The sequence below is a fragment of the Vanessa atalanta genome, chromosome 13 (genome assembly GCF_905147765.1).
Source record: "Vanessa atalanta chromosome 13, ilVanAtal1.2, whole genome shotgun sequence".
NCBI classification, from domain to species: Eukaryota; Metazoa; Arthropoda; class Insecta; order Lepidoptera; family Nymphalidae; genus Vanessa; species Vanessa atalanta.
The window spans coordinates 2496823-2519060 of NC_061883.1; the positions used below are offsets into that span (position 1 = coordinate 2496823).

Here is a 22238-nt window from a genome sequence, read left to right on the forward strand (position 1 = left end):
CAGATCGGCGGATATAAATACAGCCTTTAAAGATAAACTACTAAGAGAAACTGCAGAGAAATGATTGAAAGTAAAACATAACAACTTTTAATTAGCTTGACCCGAGTTCTGAATCCTCGGAACCTTGGAATCTTCGGAGAATCTCGGAGCCTTATAAGTGACTCACTAGATCAACAGGGAATTCAAAACAAAAAAATAAATAAAACTAAAGTTACTCTATTCTTGTGTTATTCTACGTTACTCCAAATCGGAATGAAAATTTTAAACATTACTCCAGATGGTGGATACACGTCTGACAGATTTTCATCCACACATCATGCTGGTTTCCTTACTATGTTTTTCGTTATTGTCAAGCACGAGATGAATTATAAACAATTACGCACGTGAAAATTAAGTGGCTCGTCCGGACTAAGATGCGTAATCTTCAGTTAAGATTAAATTGTTTTAAGAATTGCGTTATTAGCTCTCAAAATATGCATACAAAATGTATTTTAAATTGTATAAATATATTACATACTAGCGACCAGAGGCAGCTTCTCACGGGTGCAATTTATACCTACCCTATAGATTATACGAGTGATATGGATTTCTAGCAGATTTTTTTTTTATAATTGATTAATTAGTTCCCTAGATTAATTTCTTCATACTTATACAATTAATAGACATATTGACGATTTAGTCTTATAGGTTGTTTATTCGTTATTTAGAAAAAATAATCAAAACAAAATTTTTCTTCTCTGTTATTTATTTTATAAATTAAAACTTAGTTTTGATGAAAACACGAACAGAGAAAGACATTTAACTGAATTCTCCTTTCACAAACTCTCAAAGTTTAGTAACTACACGGCTCGTTTCCTCACAAAATTGTTGCAATTGTCTTTAAATTGGTTCTCTGATCTACGGAATGATTAGATACAAACTCCGGTTTTTTGCGGCCGTAACCGCTTCAATCTAGTTCTTAAACTTTTTTTTCTGCTCCAAATAAAAGTTAATTGTGTAAGATACATTTTATTTTACTCATTTAATTAAATCTAGTAAGAGTTTGATTAATCGAACTGTTAATACAAAAAAAAAATCAAGATATTGCTATAATTTGTATTGCTATGTTCAAATTTGATCGGTTAGTGAGTGACAAGTTACCTAAGGCAGTACATTATTTTTATTGGTTTACAGAATTCGAATATTATAAATGCAAAAGTAACTCCGGTGAACCGATTTAAATACGGTAAATTTTGGGATGATGGTTTGTGTGCTATAGGTAAAGTTTTATAAATATTGTGCGAGTAAAACCGCTAGTAAATTCATAAACAACTAAACAAACTCTTCTTATATACATCAAATGGTTGGCGCTCTGAAAAGTTTTTTTTATAATCCTTATAATCCTTTGTGTATGAAGGCGATCACGTAACCAGCCGAGCATGAGGTAGAGTAATTGTTCCAATTTTTATTTAAAAAAATGCAGTCCAGAAAATGAACCACAGTTATCACAGCCAATAGACTATGTTGGTACTGTAAGAAATATTAACCACTTCCTATATCGCCAATGCGCCCCCAACATTGGGAACGAAACTATTTCCAGTGTGCCTCTAGTACATTGGTTCACTTATCCTTGCCAGAGGACCATAATAATCGATACTAATATTATAAATGACAAAGTAACTTTGTCTGTCTTTGTGCATATCACGGAAGGACAGATGCTAGTTTTTATGACAAACACTTGATGATTGATCAACTCCTAGTTCAAAATATTTGCTGTTTGGCAGTAACATATGTGACAAGTGCGTAGTAAGACCAAACCCAGACAGTCTTATAAAAAGTTCTTCCTAAAATGAATTTAAATAGAAAAGTTTGCAGATCATTTTATCTAGCAAAGAGTTTCAAACACGTCCGATCGTTTAGCATATTGATGATGAAAAAAGAACGAGGATTAAATTCTACGAAAATAATTAAAACGAGCAACAAAGTTCTAACAACATTGTAAATTATCCGCCCAAGTTTTCTTTCCGAGGCAGTTATTTTTTAAGTATGTTTAAGTTTAATACTCTCTGAGACTTAACGGAGATCGTGTTCACTTTGCCTTATGAATTTTTTTACGTTTGTTTTGATATTTCAATTCGTTATCGGCCTTATAGACATTGTGTAGTGGTGGTTCAGTGAAATACTCGCAGCGTTGTTTAACCCATCACTCTCTTAACAACAGTTATAGATACAGCAGATGAATTACAAACACAACCCACATGAAAATTCATTGGTGCGCGCCGGGATTTCATCCCGATTTAGGTAGGTAGGTAGGTAGGTAGCAAATCTGCTACCAGGAGGTGTCACTACCGCTCACAGACATTGGCTCTGTAAGAAATATTAACCATTCCTTACATCACCAATGCGCCCCTAACATTGGATACCAAAGCATAATGTCCCTTGTACCTACAGTTACACACCCTTCAAATGGCGTACCATGTATGTAAGCATTGCTGTTTGGCGGTAGAATATATGATTAGTGAGTTGTATCTACCCAGACTACTTGCAAAATTGTCTATCATGAAACAAGTTGAGTACATGAAATAGTGCTTGTCCGATTTTGAAGCCGCAATGTCAGTTCAGATTCACGTATTTTAACCACTGGATTTTCACGGCTCTTTCTTAAAAGCAAATACAATTATGTTATTTAAACAAAGGCTTTATTAATTGTGTGCTAATTAACAGTAACGATGCTGAATGTTTTCTAAAATATCTGATCCCGTCTTATTGCCTTTAGTGGTTTATTTTCCGCGTTGAAAATCGGAATTGCGATTCATTCGGAAAACGCTGCTGGCATTTTTGTTACCATTCCACGCGGCCTTTATGGTCAATATTTATAATATAGTTTAAATTGTAGTGTATTGTAGTAGGAAGCGTTGTTTTTTTTCAATTATAATTCACTAGTAAGTTATTAATAAATGTATAACAATAAAATTATACCATATAAATATAATTTGATATTCACTGAGCCGAGATGACCCAGTGGTTAGAACGCGTGCATCTTAACCGATGATTTCGGGTTCAAACCCAGGCAGGCACCACTGAAATTTCATGTGCTTAATTTGTGTTTATAATTCATCTCGTGCTCGGCGGTGAAGGAAAACATCGTGAGGAAACCTGCATTTGTCTAATTTCAACGAAATTCAGCCACATGTGTATTCCGCCAACCCGCATTGGAGCAGCGTGGTGGAATATGCTCCAAACCTTCTCCTCAAAGGGAGAGGAAGCCTTTGTCCCAGCTGTGGGACATTTACGGGCTGCTAATGTATGTAATGTATTCACTCAGGCATAAGGTAGCTCTCTCCCAGGGAAAATAAAATATATAAATAGAAATGGATCATCTGTTCCGAAGATTACCCTGCACATATAAACAAACATATCTTACCTCTTTATAATATATCGGAATTAATTTGTCTCCATATATATATTCTACTAGTTTCGCGGCCTCGCTTACTTTTTGGGGTTCGTTGATCAGGTTCTACGTATAAAAAAGTAGCTATGTTCTTCCATTAACCTATAAGCTTGCTTCATACTAAATTCCATCAAATATCATTCAGTGTTTTGCCGTGAAAAAGCAACATACAGACATACAGAGCTACTTTCATTTATAATATTAGTACAGAATATTACTTTGGTACACTTTATCGTTGATGTTGGCGATCAGGCCGAATACTTATTTTTTTACTAAGACGCTGTTGCTTCGAAAATATTCTATAATATAAGTTTAGTTGTCGACCTATAAAATATTTTACCTCCATAATTTAGCTCATTATTTAATACTATGTGGTTCACATTTCAGCAAAATCTATTGATAATATACCTCTTTGATATATCTTATACAAACTAACCGGCTCTTCTGTGAATTTTACCTTTTGTCAATTAAGCTTGTTTATGTAGAACAAATCGACATTCTAGTTTAATTAAGCAATTTCCAAATTATAATTAAACAAACTTGACTTTATTTATTCATGTTAACTTATGCAATTAAATTAAAATTATGTTACTCGAATATTGAATAACATATCTATTAATATTTACGTATTTTTTATTTTCATTTCATTGTATATGATTCGTAATTCTGAATCACGCTATTAATATTTTCTATGACAATTGCTATATATATAATCAACTCCTTAATTTCAGTTAAGTTGTTTTTTGGCTCCTTTAGTTACTTCGATGTAAATATTCTTTACGTTACGGTAATATGTGATATATTTATTTCTTGTAAAATAACAGTTATTCATTTATTAACGAAGAAAAATTACAAATTGTAACATTTTATATATACAAATTTCGTTTAAGTCCTTGACATTATACAGTATTCTTCTTTGACTAGAAATTCAGTTGCCACAGTAGGATAGCAGTTCGTTGATGGTGCAAGGTTTGTCACAGCACTCCGCGGCCACCTGCCTCTTCTTCCTGCCCATGCTGTGAGCTCTGTGCGCTTCTATCCACGGCCAGCTGAAGTCCGCCCGCGTGTTACTGTGATGCGGTTCAGATCTCTTGATCAAGTTATTGTCGCAGAGGAGAGCCAAAGCGGTTGCGAGTCGTCGTCCACAGTAAACTTCTCCGAAGTCTTGCGAAGTGACCATTATTACCACACATAAAAATGCGAAGAGAACGAATACAGTTTGTGTTTTCATATTGTTTGAAGTCTGTTGCGAAAGTGTGCTGAAAATTATGATTGCTCTAGCTTTTATAGGTGGTAATGCTTGTTAATATTCAAGTGCTTGATCATTTGGATTAATAGGATTGGAAGTCAATATGTACTCATACAACAGGTATAGCGTCGTTTGAATAAGCAATCACCATTCATTATATCATTGGTATGAATACGCGTGTAACGTCTTTAGTAGAAATAATGCATTATTCCCAATTAATCGAATTAATTATTTCGGTCGTGTTCGGTGTAAATTGATGTTTTTAATATAATACTACTTTTGGGAAAGTATTAATTGTGTTATAATAAGAGCTGTAGATGTTGATTGTTGTTTTTTGATTGTGATATTATTATTATTTAATTGGCGAGCCGAGATGGCCCAGTGGTTAGAACACGTGCTTCTTGACCGATGATTTCGGGTTCAACCCCAGGCAAGCACCACTGAACTTTCATGTGCTTAATTTGTGTTTATAATTCATCCTCGTGCTCAGCGGTGAAGGAAAACATCGTGAGGAAACCTGCATGTGTCTAATTTCAACGAAATTCTACCACATGTGTATTCCACCAACCCGTATTGGAACAGCGTGGTGGAATATGCTCCATACCTTCTCCTCGAAGGGAGAGGAGGCCTTAGCCCAGCAGTGGGAAATTTACAGGCTGTTAATGTAATAATGTAAAAAAGTTGGCAATAGGCCTGCAGCAAACCCAATTGGGTAGAAACCACCCATCATTCGTATATTCTACCGCCAAGCAGCAATACTAGTATTTTTGTGTTTCGGTTTGAAGGGTGATTGAGCTAGTATAACTACATAACATCACAGATCTCAAGGATTGTAGTACATTGGTTATTTAAGAAATCTTTAAAATTTCATACAGCGATACTTACCAACAGATGGTAAGTACCACCGATTTGCGCGTATTTGGTAGTCGCCCATAAAAAAGGTGGCGATCGTTATTTTGACTGATTAGACCAAAGTTACTTCAGACAATAAGCTTGTAATATTATTATTAACTAAGTAATCTCGTATCTAAAAATATAAACAAAAGAGAGCGATTGCATGCCTCGGAAGTTATTGTCTTCAGGAAATTTGTAGCAGCGACTCTTCGACTGTACAAGTTTAGAATTATTCTCCTCATTAGCATCCTTTGCAGCTGCGTGGAATTTATTATACAATTACGGATTTCCCGTCGCATGAATACAATTTAATTTCAATTAAATATAATCAAGTCTAAATATAAACTGTTTCTGTCTTATACACCTTCTCGTCTAAACCACTGAACCCAATTTGATGATATTTGGTATGAAACTTGAACCCCAAGGAAGTACTTAGGCAATTTTTATCGAGTGTATAAAGGTGTTACGATACCTGGCAACCAACCTCGAAAACACGAGCGAAGCCGCAGTCGACAATTAGTAATTTAATATATTCATAAACTTACTTAAATCCAATACGTACTTTTGTAATCTTACATAAAAATTACTATGCATAATGTTACAAAGCCACGATATTTTGTTAATAAATAAATGTTAAAAATGTTGGTGTGAAAATGTAAACTTGTAAATGTAAAAGGTCGAGGACGTCAAATTATTTCTCACCCGTTTTTATTACGATCACGTGTAAGAACAGTACAACATGCCAACAAGAATAATTTTGTATTAAAAACCTTTTTAGGATCAAGCTCTTTTATATATTCTACACAAAGACCGATAAATTTCAGTAGCTTTCCGGTATGATGAAACTGGTTTAAGATTGTTTTAAGACAAAGTTGACACATGAAGTTGTAAAGGGATTACTGGTTTTTTAATCAAAATGAGTCATTCTTAACGCCACTGCCCAAAGAGGAGTGTAATGTTTTCATACTTCATGTATGTTTGTGTGTTTATGAGTTTGTTTATTCCACTATAACTTTTAAATGCCTAAACAGATATGGATATACTTGATATCGTTGTGTGTGATATCATGATATCGTTATTATCCTTACATCTTTTCCAGACTTTTTTTTCTTATTGTCAATTTGGTCAAAAAAATTGTTCTTCATTTGGTTTGAATTTGATAATTCAAGTTTTAAAAATATTTTCGAAGCAGCAGTATAGTGCAGTCTTAATAAAAAAGAACACTTCAAATAGACCGGAAGTATATTTTGTGTCATCATCTCCCGGTCTAAGACTGATAACGAACATCGATTAGGGTATAAAATGTACCAAAATAATATCCTACACTAATATTATAATGCGAAAGTAACTCTTGTCTGTCGTCTATCTGTCTGTTGATTTTTCACGACCATTTCACTGAAACGAAATTGATCAAACTTGGTAGGAAGCAAGCTTGAACTCCAAGGCGAGACTTACTTTTTTATACCTAACACCTGAAGATTAATCCTTTAAACTCAATCCCGGAAAGGCTAACAAAGCCGCGTGCGATGACTTGTCATTATTTAAATAGGCAAATAAAAAAACAGTTGAGTGCTCCTTTTTCTCCTCTATTTGTTAACAGATGGGAATCTGTTAATAAATTCTGTGAGCAGTTTTTCTAGATGCTATTGGCGAGAATTTTTCTAAACGAGCAAATTTATGTATATATATATTTTTTGTATTTTTTTAATAATCATTTTGTTCAAATTTTACCTCAGTGCGAAGACTAATAATAAATAAAGCGTCATCCAGAATAAACAAAATTAATTTATTATTTATTATGATTATTTCGTAGCCTTATATATCATAATTAGTTACCTAATTAATAAATTAGAATAAATTATTAATTACCTTGATGTGTTAATATACTCGTAATTCTCACTAATTGATGTAATTATTAAATACAAAAAAAAAACGTTTAAATAATTTTGTATAACTGTATACAGTATGTTTTTTTTTATTTATTTATTTTATTTACGTTATCTTATATTTAATTTTTTTGATCAATTAATTTCTGAATCTAATTAATAAATTGTCTTATCGAAACTTTAACGATTTTCATTTAATTTGCTGTGATGAAGAAATAAATCTTAGTTCAAAAGAACTTTCGACGCGGCTAAGACGGTTTGATAATTGGACGTAGATTTATCTTGAGTTGTTTAGCCATTAGAACTCGAGCGCTTAAATCAAAATAATAATATGTTAAAACAAAACAAAAATAATAATAACCGAACATCTACTTGTACCCCATACAAGGGACGTAACAACTTAGTTCCCAAGGTTGGTGGTGGATTTAATGTTTAATATTTCTTACAGCGGCCTTGTATGTTTAGTGGTAAAGTTACCATCAGATGCCCCGTTTACCCCTCCGCCTACATCATCAAAAACACTTATAAAAAATTATTATGGTTAGTAGAAAGGAAGCGCCAAAGAGTACTTTTGAGAATTGAGGTTTACTAACTTAATTTTAAACCTCATTTCCCAAAAGTCCCATTTTGGCGCTTTAGCTTTTCTTCCTGTAAATATTCTATTTCGATCGGTGATTCTATATCGTCAATAGAAATAGTTTTTACTTTAATGAAGAATGAAATTCTTAAAGTTCCGATAGTCAGTATTTAATAAATATAAAACAAATACTTACAAATATCGGGTAAAATTTTCAATTGAATTTAATAAAACTTTTTTATTTTTTCAAAAAGTCAAGGAGATGTCAAGTCAATGCATTTAAATCAATCGTTGAATCAACTATTCAGTTAATTCAATTCAATGATATTTCTGAAGATATGAGAATTCGTTATCACCCTAACTGGGTATAACAAGTATTCAGAGTTCAACCCAAAAAGTTTTATCCCATAAAAACGTACGAGATATGAAATCGAATAATAAAGTAATCTACGCAAAGGCACGGAAAATTTCAAGAAGAATATAAAAATATGTCGATCTTTTCTACGAATTTATGCTTAACGTCGGTTATTGTCAGCTACCCGACCCGGCGCCGCATAGGTAGGTAATTTTTATATAAAACATTTATAGTGAAGCAAAACCGGACAGGTGAATCTTCGTACGCCGATCACCTCACCTAAAGTTTCATTACAATTTAGTGAATAATTTAAGAAAGCAAAGAGAATAAAAATATAAAAAAATATTTATTCTTATTTTTCTTTTATTTGTTACTCATTATAGATTGATATTTATTAAAAAAATAACACACTAAATAATATGAAAAATTAAAATTACAATGGTGATTAAAAAATATTGTGGAAATGAACTTTAGATAATTACTTGGTGGTAGGATTTTGTGCAAGCCCTTGTGGGTAGCTACCACCCACTCATCAGATACTCTGCCGCCATCAGCAATACTAAGTTTTGTTATTTTCTTTTGTGAAGGGTGAGTGAGCCAGCGTAACCACATACATAAGATACGTACCGTCGTAGTTCCCAAGGTTGGCCCAGTGATGGAATAACTAATGGTTAATATTTCTTACAGAGCCATTGTTTACGATGGTAGTAACCAGTTATCATCAGATGGCCCACTGACCACTTACCTACATGCTAAAAAAATGACGCTATTAAAAAATAGTCTTACGGCAAAAATTACGAGTGTTTCAATGCTCATTTGACGCCTATCGCGTCATAGCCTGCCTTCGACAAGACCATTATCATAATGTAGCAGATACAATGAAACTTTATCAAAAGTAAAACTTTGTCAGCTGGCAAAGTTTTAAAATAATGTTATTACTTTACTAAGTACTCTTAAATTTCCAATACCTTGGCAGCGGATCAGGATTAAAAAGTGATGTTTCACTAACTATTCTATTCCTCTATTGCTTAAAAATTAAAATTAAATAAACGTACGTAATAATATGTATGCTTCCAAGTGTTATTTTTTTATGTAAAACAATTAATTGGCGTGTATTGGAGATATGGCCGAGTGATGACGTGACGGCACTCGCCATGACTCTCTCATTACCTCTTCCAAATTTATTTTACCCCATTTTTATTTGTTGGTTTATTCAATTATAAATCATTTTAATAATCTTCAATTTCATCCCATGATGGCTACATTATTAAGGTTCCGTACCCAAAGAATAAAACTCTACCCTATTACTAAAACTACGCTGTCCGTCCGTCTGTCTGTGTGTCTGTCACCAGGCTGTATTTCATGAACCGTGATAGTAAAACACTTGATATTTTCACAGACGATGTATTTCTATTGCCGCTATTACTACAAATACTAAAAAAATAGAATAAAATAAATATTTAAGGGGGCTCCTATACAACAGAGATGACTTTTTTGCCGTTTTTATAGATTGTACGGAACCCTTCGTGCGAGAGTCCTACTCATACTTGGCCGGTTTCTTTATTGTTAATTTGACAATGTTACGAAAGAAATGTTAGTTACAATTTAATTGAATCTGTGTCTACATCTTTGTGACTGTAGTTTATAGTTTTAGATCAATCTGAATTAAATTTGCAATACATCTAAGATCATGTTTTCTTTTATGTCGGCGGACGGGAAAATAGGCCAATATATGACGACCTCCGTTGTCGAGTAGTGTGTATACCGGTTTTCATGGGTACGCCACTCCGAGGTCCCGGGTTCGATTCCCGGGCGAGTCGATGTAGAAAAAGTTCATTATTTTTCTATGTTGTCTTGGGGCTGGGTGTTTGTTGTGGTACCGTCGTTACTTCTGATTTTCCATAACACAAGTGCTTTAGCTACTTACATTCGGATATTGACGCCGTAAAAAAATAACCATTCCGTACATCGACGTCCAACAATGGGACATTATACAGGCTGTTACTTTATACTTAAAATATGCATACTACAAGCAACATTGTATTCCCCTGCTGTTCTTTGTTTTGTTTTGTCCACTTCGCAAGGTTTATCATATAAGTATAAATATAAATTATATTATATACACTTAATTATAAACTAAAGCCGAGTTGGTCCAGTGGTTACAACGCTTCAATCTTAACGGAAGATTGCGGCTTAAAACCCAGGCAAACTCAAATGAACTATTCATGTGCTTAGTTTAGGGTTTACGATTTATGTCGTGCTCGGCTTTGAAGGAAATTTCCTTGAGGAAATCTGTGTGTCGGATGAGACTCTGACATATGCACGACTGTATTCGTATGTGTTTCAACTGAACCGCATTCTGAAATAAGCTTAACCAGTAATGGAACTTTAACAGCGTGTTGATCTACTTGGCTACAAAATTTGAGCAGTGATGGACATATAATTTGCTTTTTAAAGGACTTCTAAATGCATACAGATTTCGATTGTCGAATATTTCATGGTCATGTTGTCAGTTTTTGCTATAAAGGAGTTATATGCATGGAGGCAGGCATGCAGGCGCTTGCTGTCTCGACTGCTATAATTAAAGCGTTATTTAAGTTAGACGACGTATGCTAACCTATACTGAGGAATATGATCAAACTTATAGTTGTTATCTTCGCGTACAATTCAATTAATTTACATTGAAATTGATATCTTTGTGTTGTTTTATGTTTCATTGATTATGAGAAAGCTTTCAAAAACTAGAGCAACTCAACAGTCATATAGAGAACCTCTATTTTAAAGACAACAGCAGCGGCTGGTTGGATGTTTTATAGGATTCAGCACAAGTTGCCGAGGCTTCGTGTATTAGGCATAATGTGTCTATGTCGTTCCCTGGAGTTGAAGTTTGCTTCGTACTAAATTTTATCAAATACCGTTCAGTGGTTTGGCCGTCATAGAGCAACTGATAGACGGACAGAGTTTCTTTCGCATTTATAATACTAGTATAGATACATTACCACAAAAGGGTTAAAGATTGCTTTCGTATAAATTGCTACTAAACTGATGTCTCCAAAAATCCCTCTTTTCGAATATACGATTACTTTAAATTGACAATTTACAATGGTAAAAATTAAATATTAAAATTAAATTTTAAATGTGTTGAAATATTTTAATTAAATCTTTTATTCGTTGCAAATATCTGAATAGCCCATTTGAGAACATTGTAGCTTAATTCTAGGTTTTGGCGCAGAGCCAATTTTTCAGTTCTAAAATATTGAGAGATCTTTTAAAAGGAAACTAAAATGCATTCCAATCGCGAATTATTTAAATGATTTCGAAATGCTTAAATTAAAAATGTGTCGTAGGAGTTTATAATAGCTTAATCTTTAATTGAACGCGTTGCATAAATTTATCCCCCAACATTATCGCGAGGGGATCGATTAAAGTTCACACGTAAGGTTTTCGTTTTAAAGTTCATGACATCATACGTCCTACGAGGAATTTTCTTTCCGTATATACATTTAACAACAATGAACTTAATTGCATGTTAATGAGTTATTCCGCTTATAAAAGCTGGAAAATTTTCCCTCATGACACATAACATACTAGTTCACACTGCACACAAGATACTTCGAAATGAAAAGTCATTTAGCATTCATGTGGACCATGTTAAGTGTAACTGTGTTTGTGAATACGCAAGATGAAGGGCAAGTCTATTGCGGGAGAAGACTGGCGACCGTTTTGGCGTACATCTGTAACAATAGTCTGATCAAGCGGTCGCAGTATGACGTATTGGCTACGTCATATTCGATGTGGTCGTTGAGATCGGCGTACCCGGCTATCAGGCTGGACCGGAGCAAGAGGCAAGTCGTGTCCGACTGTTGTGACAAACCTTGCACTGTTGAAGAATTATTAAGTTACTGTGGAAAATGAAGGTTTTTCTCGAGCTTCCGTTGGTGAAATAGTATTTTTTAACCATTAAATATTGACTTGCCGTGTGAATGTTATTCGGTCGTATATAATTTATATGTATTATATTTATTATAATAAAATTTATATAGTTATGTTTTATTAACAGTATGTATCATTGAAATAAATTTTATTATTATACTGGTTTTTGATTTATAACTGATAACAAATGTTTGGCCCATTTCATTTTGGTAGTCACTTTCCATCAGGTGAGCCTCCTGCTCGTTTGCCACCTTTTGACATAAAAAAAAAAAATCTCAGAAAATTAACAATTTCAATATTACTTTACTTTCATTACATTAATGCATATCTTTTTTAATTTCCTAATTCAAGAAACATATATGTATATAGGGTCTACATGTAGGAAGAAAATTTCTTACCTTGAATCTAATTTCAATGGACCTATCTCTTATTAGCATTAGCAGCCTGTAAATTTTTCCACTGCTGGGCTAAAGGCCTCCTCTCCCTTTGAGGAGAAGGTTTGGAGCATATTCCACCACGCTGCTCCAATGCGGGTTGGCGGAATACACATGTGGCAGAATTTCGTTGAAATTAGACACATGCAGGTTTCCTCACGATGTTTTCCTTCACCGCCGAGAACGAGATGAATTATAAACACAAATTAAGCACATGAAACTTCAGTGGTGCCTGCCTGGGTTTGAACCCGAAATCATCGGTTAAGATGCACGTGTTCTAACCACTGGGCCATCTCGGCTCTTATCTCTTATTAGGTATATCTAATATATAAAATTCTCATTATTTTATATAAATTAGATTAAACTTAAGCATTTCGTTGCACATAAAGTTATCATTATTTCATATTAAAGCATACAGCCTATTTTATGTCTCATAAAAATATTTTTGACGATCTCCATGGTCGAGTAGTGTGTACGCCGTTTTTCATGGGTACGCCACACCGAAGTCCCGGGTTCGATTCCTGGCCGAGTCGATGTGGAAAAATTTCATTAGTTTTCTACGTTGTCTTGAGTCTGGGTGTATGTGGTGCCGTCGTTACTTCTGATTTTCCATAACACAAGTGCTTTAGCTATTTACATTGGGATCAGAGTAATGTATGTGATGTTGTCCAATATTTATTATTATTTTAATACAAATTATTTAAAATGATCTTTACTTATTCCGATTTTGTAACATTTAATGAAATAATTAAAATTTATATAATATATCGCCCGTTCAATTTCTTTGTTCACTTCTCTTAATTTTTGTTGATTATGTTAAACAATAAAGGAACAATGAAGCTAATTGGGATATCATTATAATTATAATATCCACCTGACTGGTTTCTACGACGGCAGCGAATCACAGCGGAGTATAACTGAACAGCATGACTTGTTATAGAACTCGAGTGTGTATAGAATATAAGTGCACTCTAGTATTATCTTACTCTCATAATCCGATGAGACAGAAAATCTGATATGACGTGCAAGGTCAAGTAACCTAACCTAACCTAACCACACGAGTGTGAACACTGGCAGCTTACAGATTACGGCGGGTAAACCTCTGTAACTTCTTCACTTTTCTGGCTTTAAAAATATATTGTAATGTATCCACTAGAACGAGGAAGTGTTGGAGGATTTAATTGTATGGCAACATTTTCTATTTCTTTTGTTCTGTATACGAGCGAACGGGGTATTTAATGGTAAGTGTGACCTATGACCGTCAGCAATGCCATTGTCATAACCAAGACGCTGCCTTTCGTAAAATACTCTGTTAAGACTGTTCAAAAAGGACATATTTTAGCGGTGAGGGAACATCGAGAAGGGAAAATATTCTTTATTCAAGTAAGCTTATAAAAGTACTTTTGAATCGTCATGTAAATAGTCAGAACGAACTGCGATGGTCAAACGCGTACGGGTGGTCTTAGGGCCCTCACCGGAAGCATTCACCTGTGTCAACAGTTCGAATTATAGCACTACATATACGTGTGACGTGAGTGAGAAGAACTGAGCTCATTGTGTTGAGCAATCTGTAATGATAAAATTTCGAGTATTATAATGTAAAACCAACAGACTAGACTGCAGGCGAATGCTCAATATTGAATCTTAGATTGTTACAATACATGCGAATGTTTATTAGGCAGTGAGGCAATGCCTTATCGAAATGCTCTAAATGGATAGATACTTAGATTGTAACATTACAGGCAAATGCTGCTGGTTAAGGATCGCTCTGTAATGAAAGCACTACTAAACTGACACTTGGTTAATTTCTTTTTGGGATTCTTCTCGTGCTTAGAGCTAGAAGAAGTAAAATATTTTCTAGAAACCTTCACGCGTTTATATCCATAAATCCATAATGGACAACTTTTACAACTTATGAGGAGTTTATGCATTTGCCCAGCACTGGGGCATTTACGGTGATCTATAAGGATTTTATATATAGTATCGTTTCTAAATGTATATTTCATTTCAGTTAAAACCTCATTAAACTCTTCGAAGCTATTTACGTTGTTTCCAGTTAAAAGAAAATAGTAATTTCTTTGAGGGAGTTAATGTCGGTCGCTGTAATAGCCTATTTGCTAGTCTGAATTACCGACGCTATTCTGTTGGAAATAAATACCACTAATGATGGCGCTTTCAATCGTGAAATGTATAATACTTATTCACTTGACAAGTTGCAATGTTGAATACAATGGAAGGGTAAATTAACGACGCAAAAATCAATTCCAATTATCAGTGACATTGCTGTTTCCGGTTGTCATCCTGCCCGTTTGCCACCGATTAAATGAATAATAAAATATATCGATCGTAAAATGTCTCAAATTCATATATACATATTCATTTATGAAAACATAAGAACTATCACCCAGATGGCGATACTGAAAACGATACGTCAAATGGAGCGAAGTGGAAGCGAAAGACTAGGAAGGCAGACCTCACCATCAGATGGGAATAATAAATGCACTGGAGAGAGAGAGAGAGAGAGATATAGAACTATCACAAAAATTGGCCGTTAAGGGATGGCTGGCACATATGAAACATCAAATTTGATCGTTGTTGAAATAATTAAAGAAAATTAATAAATATATATAAAGAAAATTAATAACAAAGAAAATTGGTATAATCGCAGGAGTAAGATTATGATGATGACGAAGACGATAAATTAATACGACAAAGAAAAATATGACAAGCGACATTTTCTATATTAATATTATCGATGCAAATGTAACTCAATCTGTCTGTTTATCTGTCTGTTGCTCTTTTACGGCCGACCACTGAACTGAATTTGTTGAAATTTGGTATGAAGAAAGCTTGAACCCCAAGAATGAACAAAGGCTAAAACCTGATGACTTTTTAAACGCAAGCGATGCCGCGGGCGACAACTAGTATTTAATATTGAAGTCATACTATGAGAAGGGTGTAAGTTATGAATGTATATCAGGTTAGCGTATAATTCAAATGGGTTGTGGAGATACCTAATTTATAAGCACACACACACACACAATAAATTATGCCGATCACAATTAAATGGATCAGGAATTGTCACAATCAATCAAATTAGTTGCTATAATTAATGTTCGTCATTGATATACCGTATTAAATGTAATCCATTGAATAGTATATATTAATCCTATTATTATAATAATTATATACATTTATTATTATTATTATATTAACAAGCTCTGAAACGTCTTGTTTATAATAGCGTAAACATTATTTTAATATTTCTCACTTCAAGAATGACAAATTACTGCGGAAGCTCATCGCCCCTTTAACCTTTTTACTTAATGAGCTTTAAAAACGCTATAACAAATGTCTTTTAGTCATAATAGTTTCTATTTTGATATACACGGGCGAGTTTTGATGTGATATAAGTCTTAGTTCGATGATTAGAATGTCGCCATATTATAACAATTGAAGTTACACTCTAAGAATGTTGATGAGTGAGTGTAATATTTGACGCCATTTGCACAAGACAAAATCTCATTATAGTAACAGCCTGTAAATTTCCCACTGCTGGGCTAAGGCCTCCTCTCCCTTTGAGGAGAAGGTTTTGAGCTTCTTCCACCAGTGCGGGTTGGTGAACATACATGTGTCAGAATTTCGTTGAAATTAGACACATGCGGATTTTCTTACAATGTTTTTCTTCAATGCCGAGCAAGAAATGAATTATTTACACAAATTAAGCACCTGTAAGTTCAGTGTTTGCAATTCAATTCATTTTTGCCTGGGTTTGAACCCGCAATCATCGGTTAAGATGCTCGCGTTCTAACCACTACTTCATCTCGGCTTCTCACTTCACTCACCTTAGAGTCAGTTCTCTAAGGTGAGTTAGGTGAGTCTAGTTAAACATATCATTATTTCAATTACTTAAATGTCAAAGTAAGACATTTCATTTTAAATAACGACTCAGAATCTACTTGTATTGTACAGCTAAGTTTGTTGCCTGTATTTAATATATAGGTATTGATGATTGTCGCTTACAATAGTATATTTAAAATGCCTTTTCTAGGTTTTTTTTTTAATTGGAAACTACTAATAGTTTTGTCCTATTTTACGTTTCATTTTCTATATTCATTGTAACAGAAATATCAATAAAGTAAAGGAACGGCCTGTTAATATACCACTGTAGTGCCTAACAGTGATATCCACCACGCCAGTTCAGTGCAAGAAGTAGCTATTCCGACGCATGTAGGTCTCCTAACGATATTTATAGTTATTTTTTAACATTTATTAATATGATATGATATGATAGTAAAATGCGTTTTTACGAATACAAATATTTATTTATTGATAATATTTATACATATTAATGTACAAAAGATTTCAGTTTGAATGTGTTTCAATTAGGCAGCGCAGTAAGTCATTAGTTCGTCCACCGTGCAGGGCTTGTCGCAGCACTCCGCGACCACCTGCCTCTTACTCCTGCCCATGCTGTGTGCTCTGTGCGCTTCTATCCACGGCCAGCTTGAATCTATGTTCTGTACTAGTTTATGCTGGGAAGGAGTCCTCTTGATCAGGTTATTATCGCAGAGGAGAGCGAGAACTGTTGCCAGCCGTCTTCCACAGTACACCTCCCCATAGCCTTGGGAAGTCACCATGCCTGCCAAAACTGTGAAAACGAAGATGACGAATACAGTTTGTGTCCTCATCTTGTGTGTTGTTTGAAGGTGCGTGGAGATGTGTGCTGGAAGAGATAATCTCAGTAGCTTTTATACGTGATACAATAAATTAATATTCAATAACGCCTAGTGCATAACCTAATCAGACTAATGTGACCTGAATACGTCTTGCTTCCACGTGGGTAGCTTGATCTTAGTGTGCATTGAAATGTTAAAAAACCTCACTGAATAAGGCGAAATATTAAGAACACTATATACAGCAGCTTAGCTTGGTTTTCTGCAGTTAACAATCCAGCACTGCACCCCTATCATAATCATAGAAATTCCAAACCTTTTTTAGAAATTGTGTCCACCGTATTTATGCAAGACTACAATCGCATCACAAGACATTACTATTTTATAGTGATATTATATATTTTATGTATTCTAACTTGTTATAACAGTGACACGGTAAAAATTGGTTGTGGAACCATTTCAAACGAACGCTGCCAAAACTGTAATGGATACGTCAGAAACTTTGCATGAAATATTCGTAGGTGTCCAAACTATCTGCAGGAAAGTCTACTACAACACATATCTATCTTTATAAGCAAACCATGGTAACCATTTGCATGTTTATAATAACTTCAGAAAAAAATAAACGATAACTTAATGTACACTAATTATCTTTGTCAAAATAAATAAAAACAATATATTTATACACGTAAGCTATTACGGGTGGTTAAAAATCGTCATTTTATAAGATAAATCTAAATGACTGTTACCACAGATACAAAAAACGCTATCACCACCACAGACACAACCACAGATACAAAATATCTAAATTGATCGGTACTGAAATATTATTTAAAAAAATCAATTAATACGTATGGATAATATATAACAGGTGAAATTATATCTGAAAGTGATTCAACAAGAAGAGCTTTAAATATGAATATATAAGATTAGTGGGTTAAAGATTTGATTAATATTGATAGGGATGAAAAACTAAATGAATTATATTTAGGATAATTAAATGATACGGACTATCACAATCAATCAAGTAACTTATTTTCTATAATGAATATTCGTAATTGATATTTTATTATATAATCTATGAATAGTATAAAGTAAAGTTCACTATAAGAAAGTGCGATGAACGAGGAAAGCCATGAGGGCTGAAGTATGATGCAGTTTTGTCCAAAAAACTCTTGTCGTATGCTGACATGGTTAAAGCTGGCTAAACCTTAAGAGATGCATCAAAACAATGTAAACATTGTATTTCTTAAAATACCCTGCAGAAAAATCAATAATACCATGTGGCCATATTCTAAGGTACAATTATAATAGCTAAAATCATATTTTTTATTTACCAAAGATTAGTCAAAACCTATAGATTATTTGCAAAACAATTTTCTCCAATCTATTATTAGTCCTTTTTCAAAAAAAATTGGCATTTATACTTTGTCATTCGAATTAATACTTTACAAGATAACTTAATATATTTCGAATTAGTTGCTAATAAAAATATCATTGGCTGCGAAACTAGCGATCGGATAACTAGCTGTATTAATGAAAATGATTATCTCGACACTTAAAATTATCCAAATTGAAATTCATCAGATGTGGACAAGTTTTGACCTTTGTTTCACAATAAAATTCCGACTATCTCTTTTTAATATCACTCATATATCTCATTTATGATATATTTATACAAACAAATAATCTTTTTAAAATAAATATTTATATTTTCATGCTAAGCGCACTTCTTATTTCCATTATAAATAAAATAACAGCCCACCTCGAATGCGTACATGTAAAATAAGGATTTTATCTCGTGGTATTTTTTAAATCAATGAGATCTAGACACGCGGTAGCGTGTCAGCCAAGTTCTAGTAACAGAACTGGCGAGCAGCACCGTATGTAATACTATATTCTATACTAACTGATCTAAAATATATCTATGTAAGTAAAAAAAATGCAACATCGGAATCTACTGTATAGCCTATGTACGTCTTGAAACTGTAACTATAAAAGAAAATTGTATATCAACAGAATTGGTAGTATTTGAATGAAATCGAAATAAATAAGCTAAATTTACTAAAAATGTAATACGTACAAAAGTAAATATATAATAATTTAAGCGAGTTTGAAAGTAAGACTACATGTCTTACCCTTTATACTACACATATTCTAATAATTTTATTTCGTTATTATTCCACTATTTAAGTCCAGTAATATCAATGACCTTTTTTTTTTGTTTAACGAGGAGGAAATGCATTTACACATGCCGCCCATTCGAGGTACCGGGACGGGTATGTGGGACTCAACCAGGAACTAATGCCCCGTGCCAGGGCACGCTAGTGCTAATGCCCTATCCTACCCACTAAAACCATCCTCGTTTTTCCACCATGCCGCCGAGTGGTGAGGCCACGGGATCGCCAAGGGCATGCAACCGCGACCCCACCAGCGGCAGCCGCTGTAAGGCGGCTGAATATTCATGGAGAGCGCGCCTAGTGCGCGCCTTCCCTCTCATCCTCAACGCGGGAATGTGGCGAACTCCCCCGAGTCCGCCACTGGAGGCTGGGCGTCAAGGAAGCTGACGCCCTGCGGCGGATAAGATGGTAGGCTCCGCCGCTGACCGCCGGTGTAAAACACCTGGGAGGCTCGAGTAGCGAGCCCTCCCACTCCCTCCTAGCCAACGAGGCCACTCACATGGTCCGCCCTGACGCAGATCAAGGACGTACCAGGAGCAGCCCCGCGGCATCCCTCCCGCCAGTCTTAGCCGTGGCCGACGAGCAAGCTCAAGCCGGCCCCGTTGCCCAGGGTACGCCACGAGGAGGCGACTGACATGTACCCCGTGATATTAATGACCTAATCAACCATAGACCAATCTCAATTTTGACAGTATTCTCGAAAAAAATTTAAAATTCATGTGTAAACCATAAATAATTATTTTATTTTAATATATTATCTATCAAATTCCCAAAAATGATTTTATTCTTTTATTAATGACGCATGCGAAAGGTCATAAAATGCTATTGGAATTTTTGTGGATTATCAAAAGCTTTCGATTACATTAGGCATGATATTGTTTGAAGAAAACTTAAAAACTATAAATTCAATGGTCCTGCGATTAAATTCAGTTCCTATACCTTAATTAAAGAGTTTTAAAGGTTTCATTCAAGGAACAAAATCAAACGGCGCTTTGACACAATTGGGTGTACCACAGGGTATTTTAGAACCTTTGCTGTTTTTCATATAATATATGTAAACAATTTATCTAATTTATCAATAATACTTGCGACATTGTACTGTTACTCTTATTTTAAAAACTGGAAAGAAAGATTAACAACTATGACTCTGTGAACAGTGCCGTGTCACAAGTTCTACGTTAGTTTGACAAAAGTATGTTATTTTCCCTGCCAAAAGTCAACTTAAATTCTTCTGCGGTCATGGGTAAATATTAAAATTATTTTTATTCTACTGATAAGAGCCCTCCGAACTATTGACAATATTAGTTTGTAGTATTACATGAACATTTGGCTGCTTCACAGTACTTGTACAGGGGAATATAAAATAATTAGAATAAAAGTTGACATATATATATATTATTATAAATAGACATTAAAACATATGTGCAACTTGTGAACGATACAGACAACGTTTTGTAACTATGTTAAACGTATATATAATAAAATTTTGGCGACCTCCCTGGTCGAGTAGTGTGTACACCGGTTTTCATGGGTACGCTACTCTGAGGTTCCGGTTTCGATCCACGGCCGAGTGGATGTAGAAAAAGTTCATTAATTTTCTATGTTGTCTTGGGTATTTGTGGTACCGTCGTTACTTCTGATTTTCCATAACACAAGTGCTTTAGCTGCTTACATTGGGTTCACAGTAATGTATGTGATGTTGTCCAATATTTATTTTTTTATTATATTTATTAAAATACAGGAATATATAATCAAATTGTCAGTTAACATATTATTTAAAAAAATCTTTAAGACTAAATTAATCAATAAATTTTATTGTTCATTAAAATAATACTTTCCAAAAGTATAAAGATGGCTGGATTTAGGCTCGAGTTCCAACATAGAATCGATTATCTGGTCATTTAAAAGAGCAACTGTGCGAGTTTCCTGTCGTTTCTTCTCGCTGGAGGCTTGTTATTAAAACGGTGCTAGAGTTGAAACATTGACGATTCAAAAATGCTTCATTGTAAAGTTTACTTGAATAAATTATATTTGATATTCCTAACTATTGATGAAAATTAACACAAAAGTTCAGAATTCTACAACACAAAATTTTTATTAAATCCTAATACAATTTTTTTTTCCATTTAATATTAATCCTTTTTTAAATAAATATGCCAGCTGCCTTGGGCTTTTAATATAGATATAAATTGTGTGTCACACTATAACATTCGAATAAATACTTTAGAAGAATATCACTATATGCAACGAAAAAAATGTCAATGTCAATTGCGAAACGGTATGTCGGATAGAGGAAGGTTGCTAGAATTTTTATAAATTATTTTCCAGAGCTTTTCTTAATGTGATATGATTGACTGCGTGTAATAATAAAAATGCGTTTTTACGAATTGAAATATTTATTTATTGAGATTATTTATACATATTAATGTACAAAAGATTTCAGTTTGAATATGTTTCAATTAGGCAGCGCAGTAAGTCATTAGTTCGTCCACCGTGCAGGGCTTGTCGCAGCATTCCGCGACAACCTGCCTCTTACTCCTGCCCATGCTGTGTGCTCTGTGCGCTTCTATCCACGGCCAGCTTGAATCTATGTTCTGTACTAGTTTATGCTGGGAAGGAGTCCT

At 34.2% G+C, this 22238-nt stretch overlaps 2 protein-coding genes across 2 annotated transcripts in view; one reads left to right on the plus strand and one right to left on the minus strand.

Annotated features, from left to right (window-relative positions):
• The window catches only part of LOC125068520 (protein kinase C, brain isozyme), a 220195-nt gene that overhangs the window by 115698 nt on the left and 82259 nt on the right, over positions 1-22238 (plus strand). The window lies entirely within an intron of this gene.
• LOC125068523 (bombyxin A-1 homolog) lies at positions 4328-4666 on the minus strand. The gene has a single exon (XM_047677713.1). It carries the CDS (start codon positions 4659-4661, stop codon positions 4359-4361), a length of 303 nt encoding a protein of 100 aa, XP_047533669.1. The 5' UTR covers positions 4662-4666; the 3' UTR covers positions 4328-4358.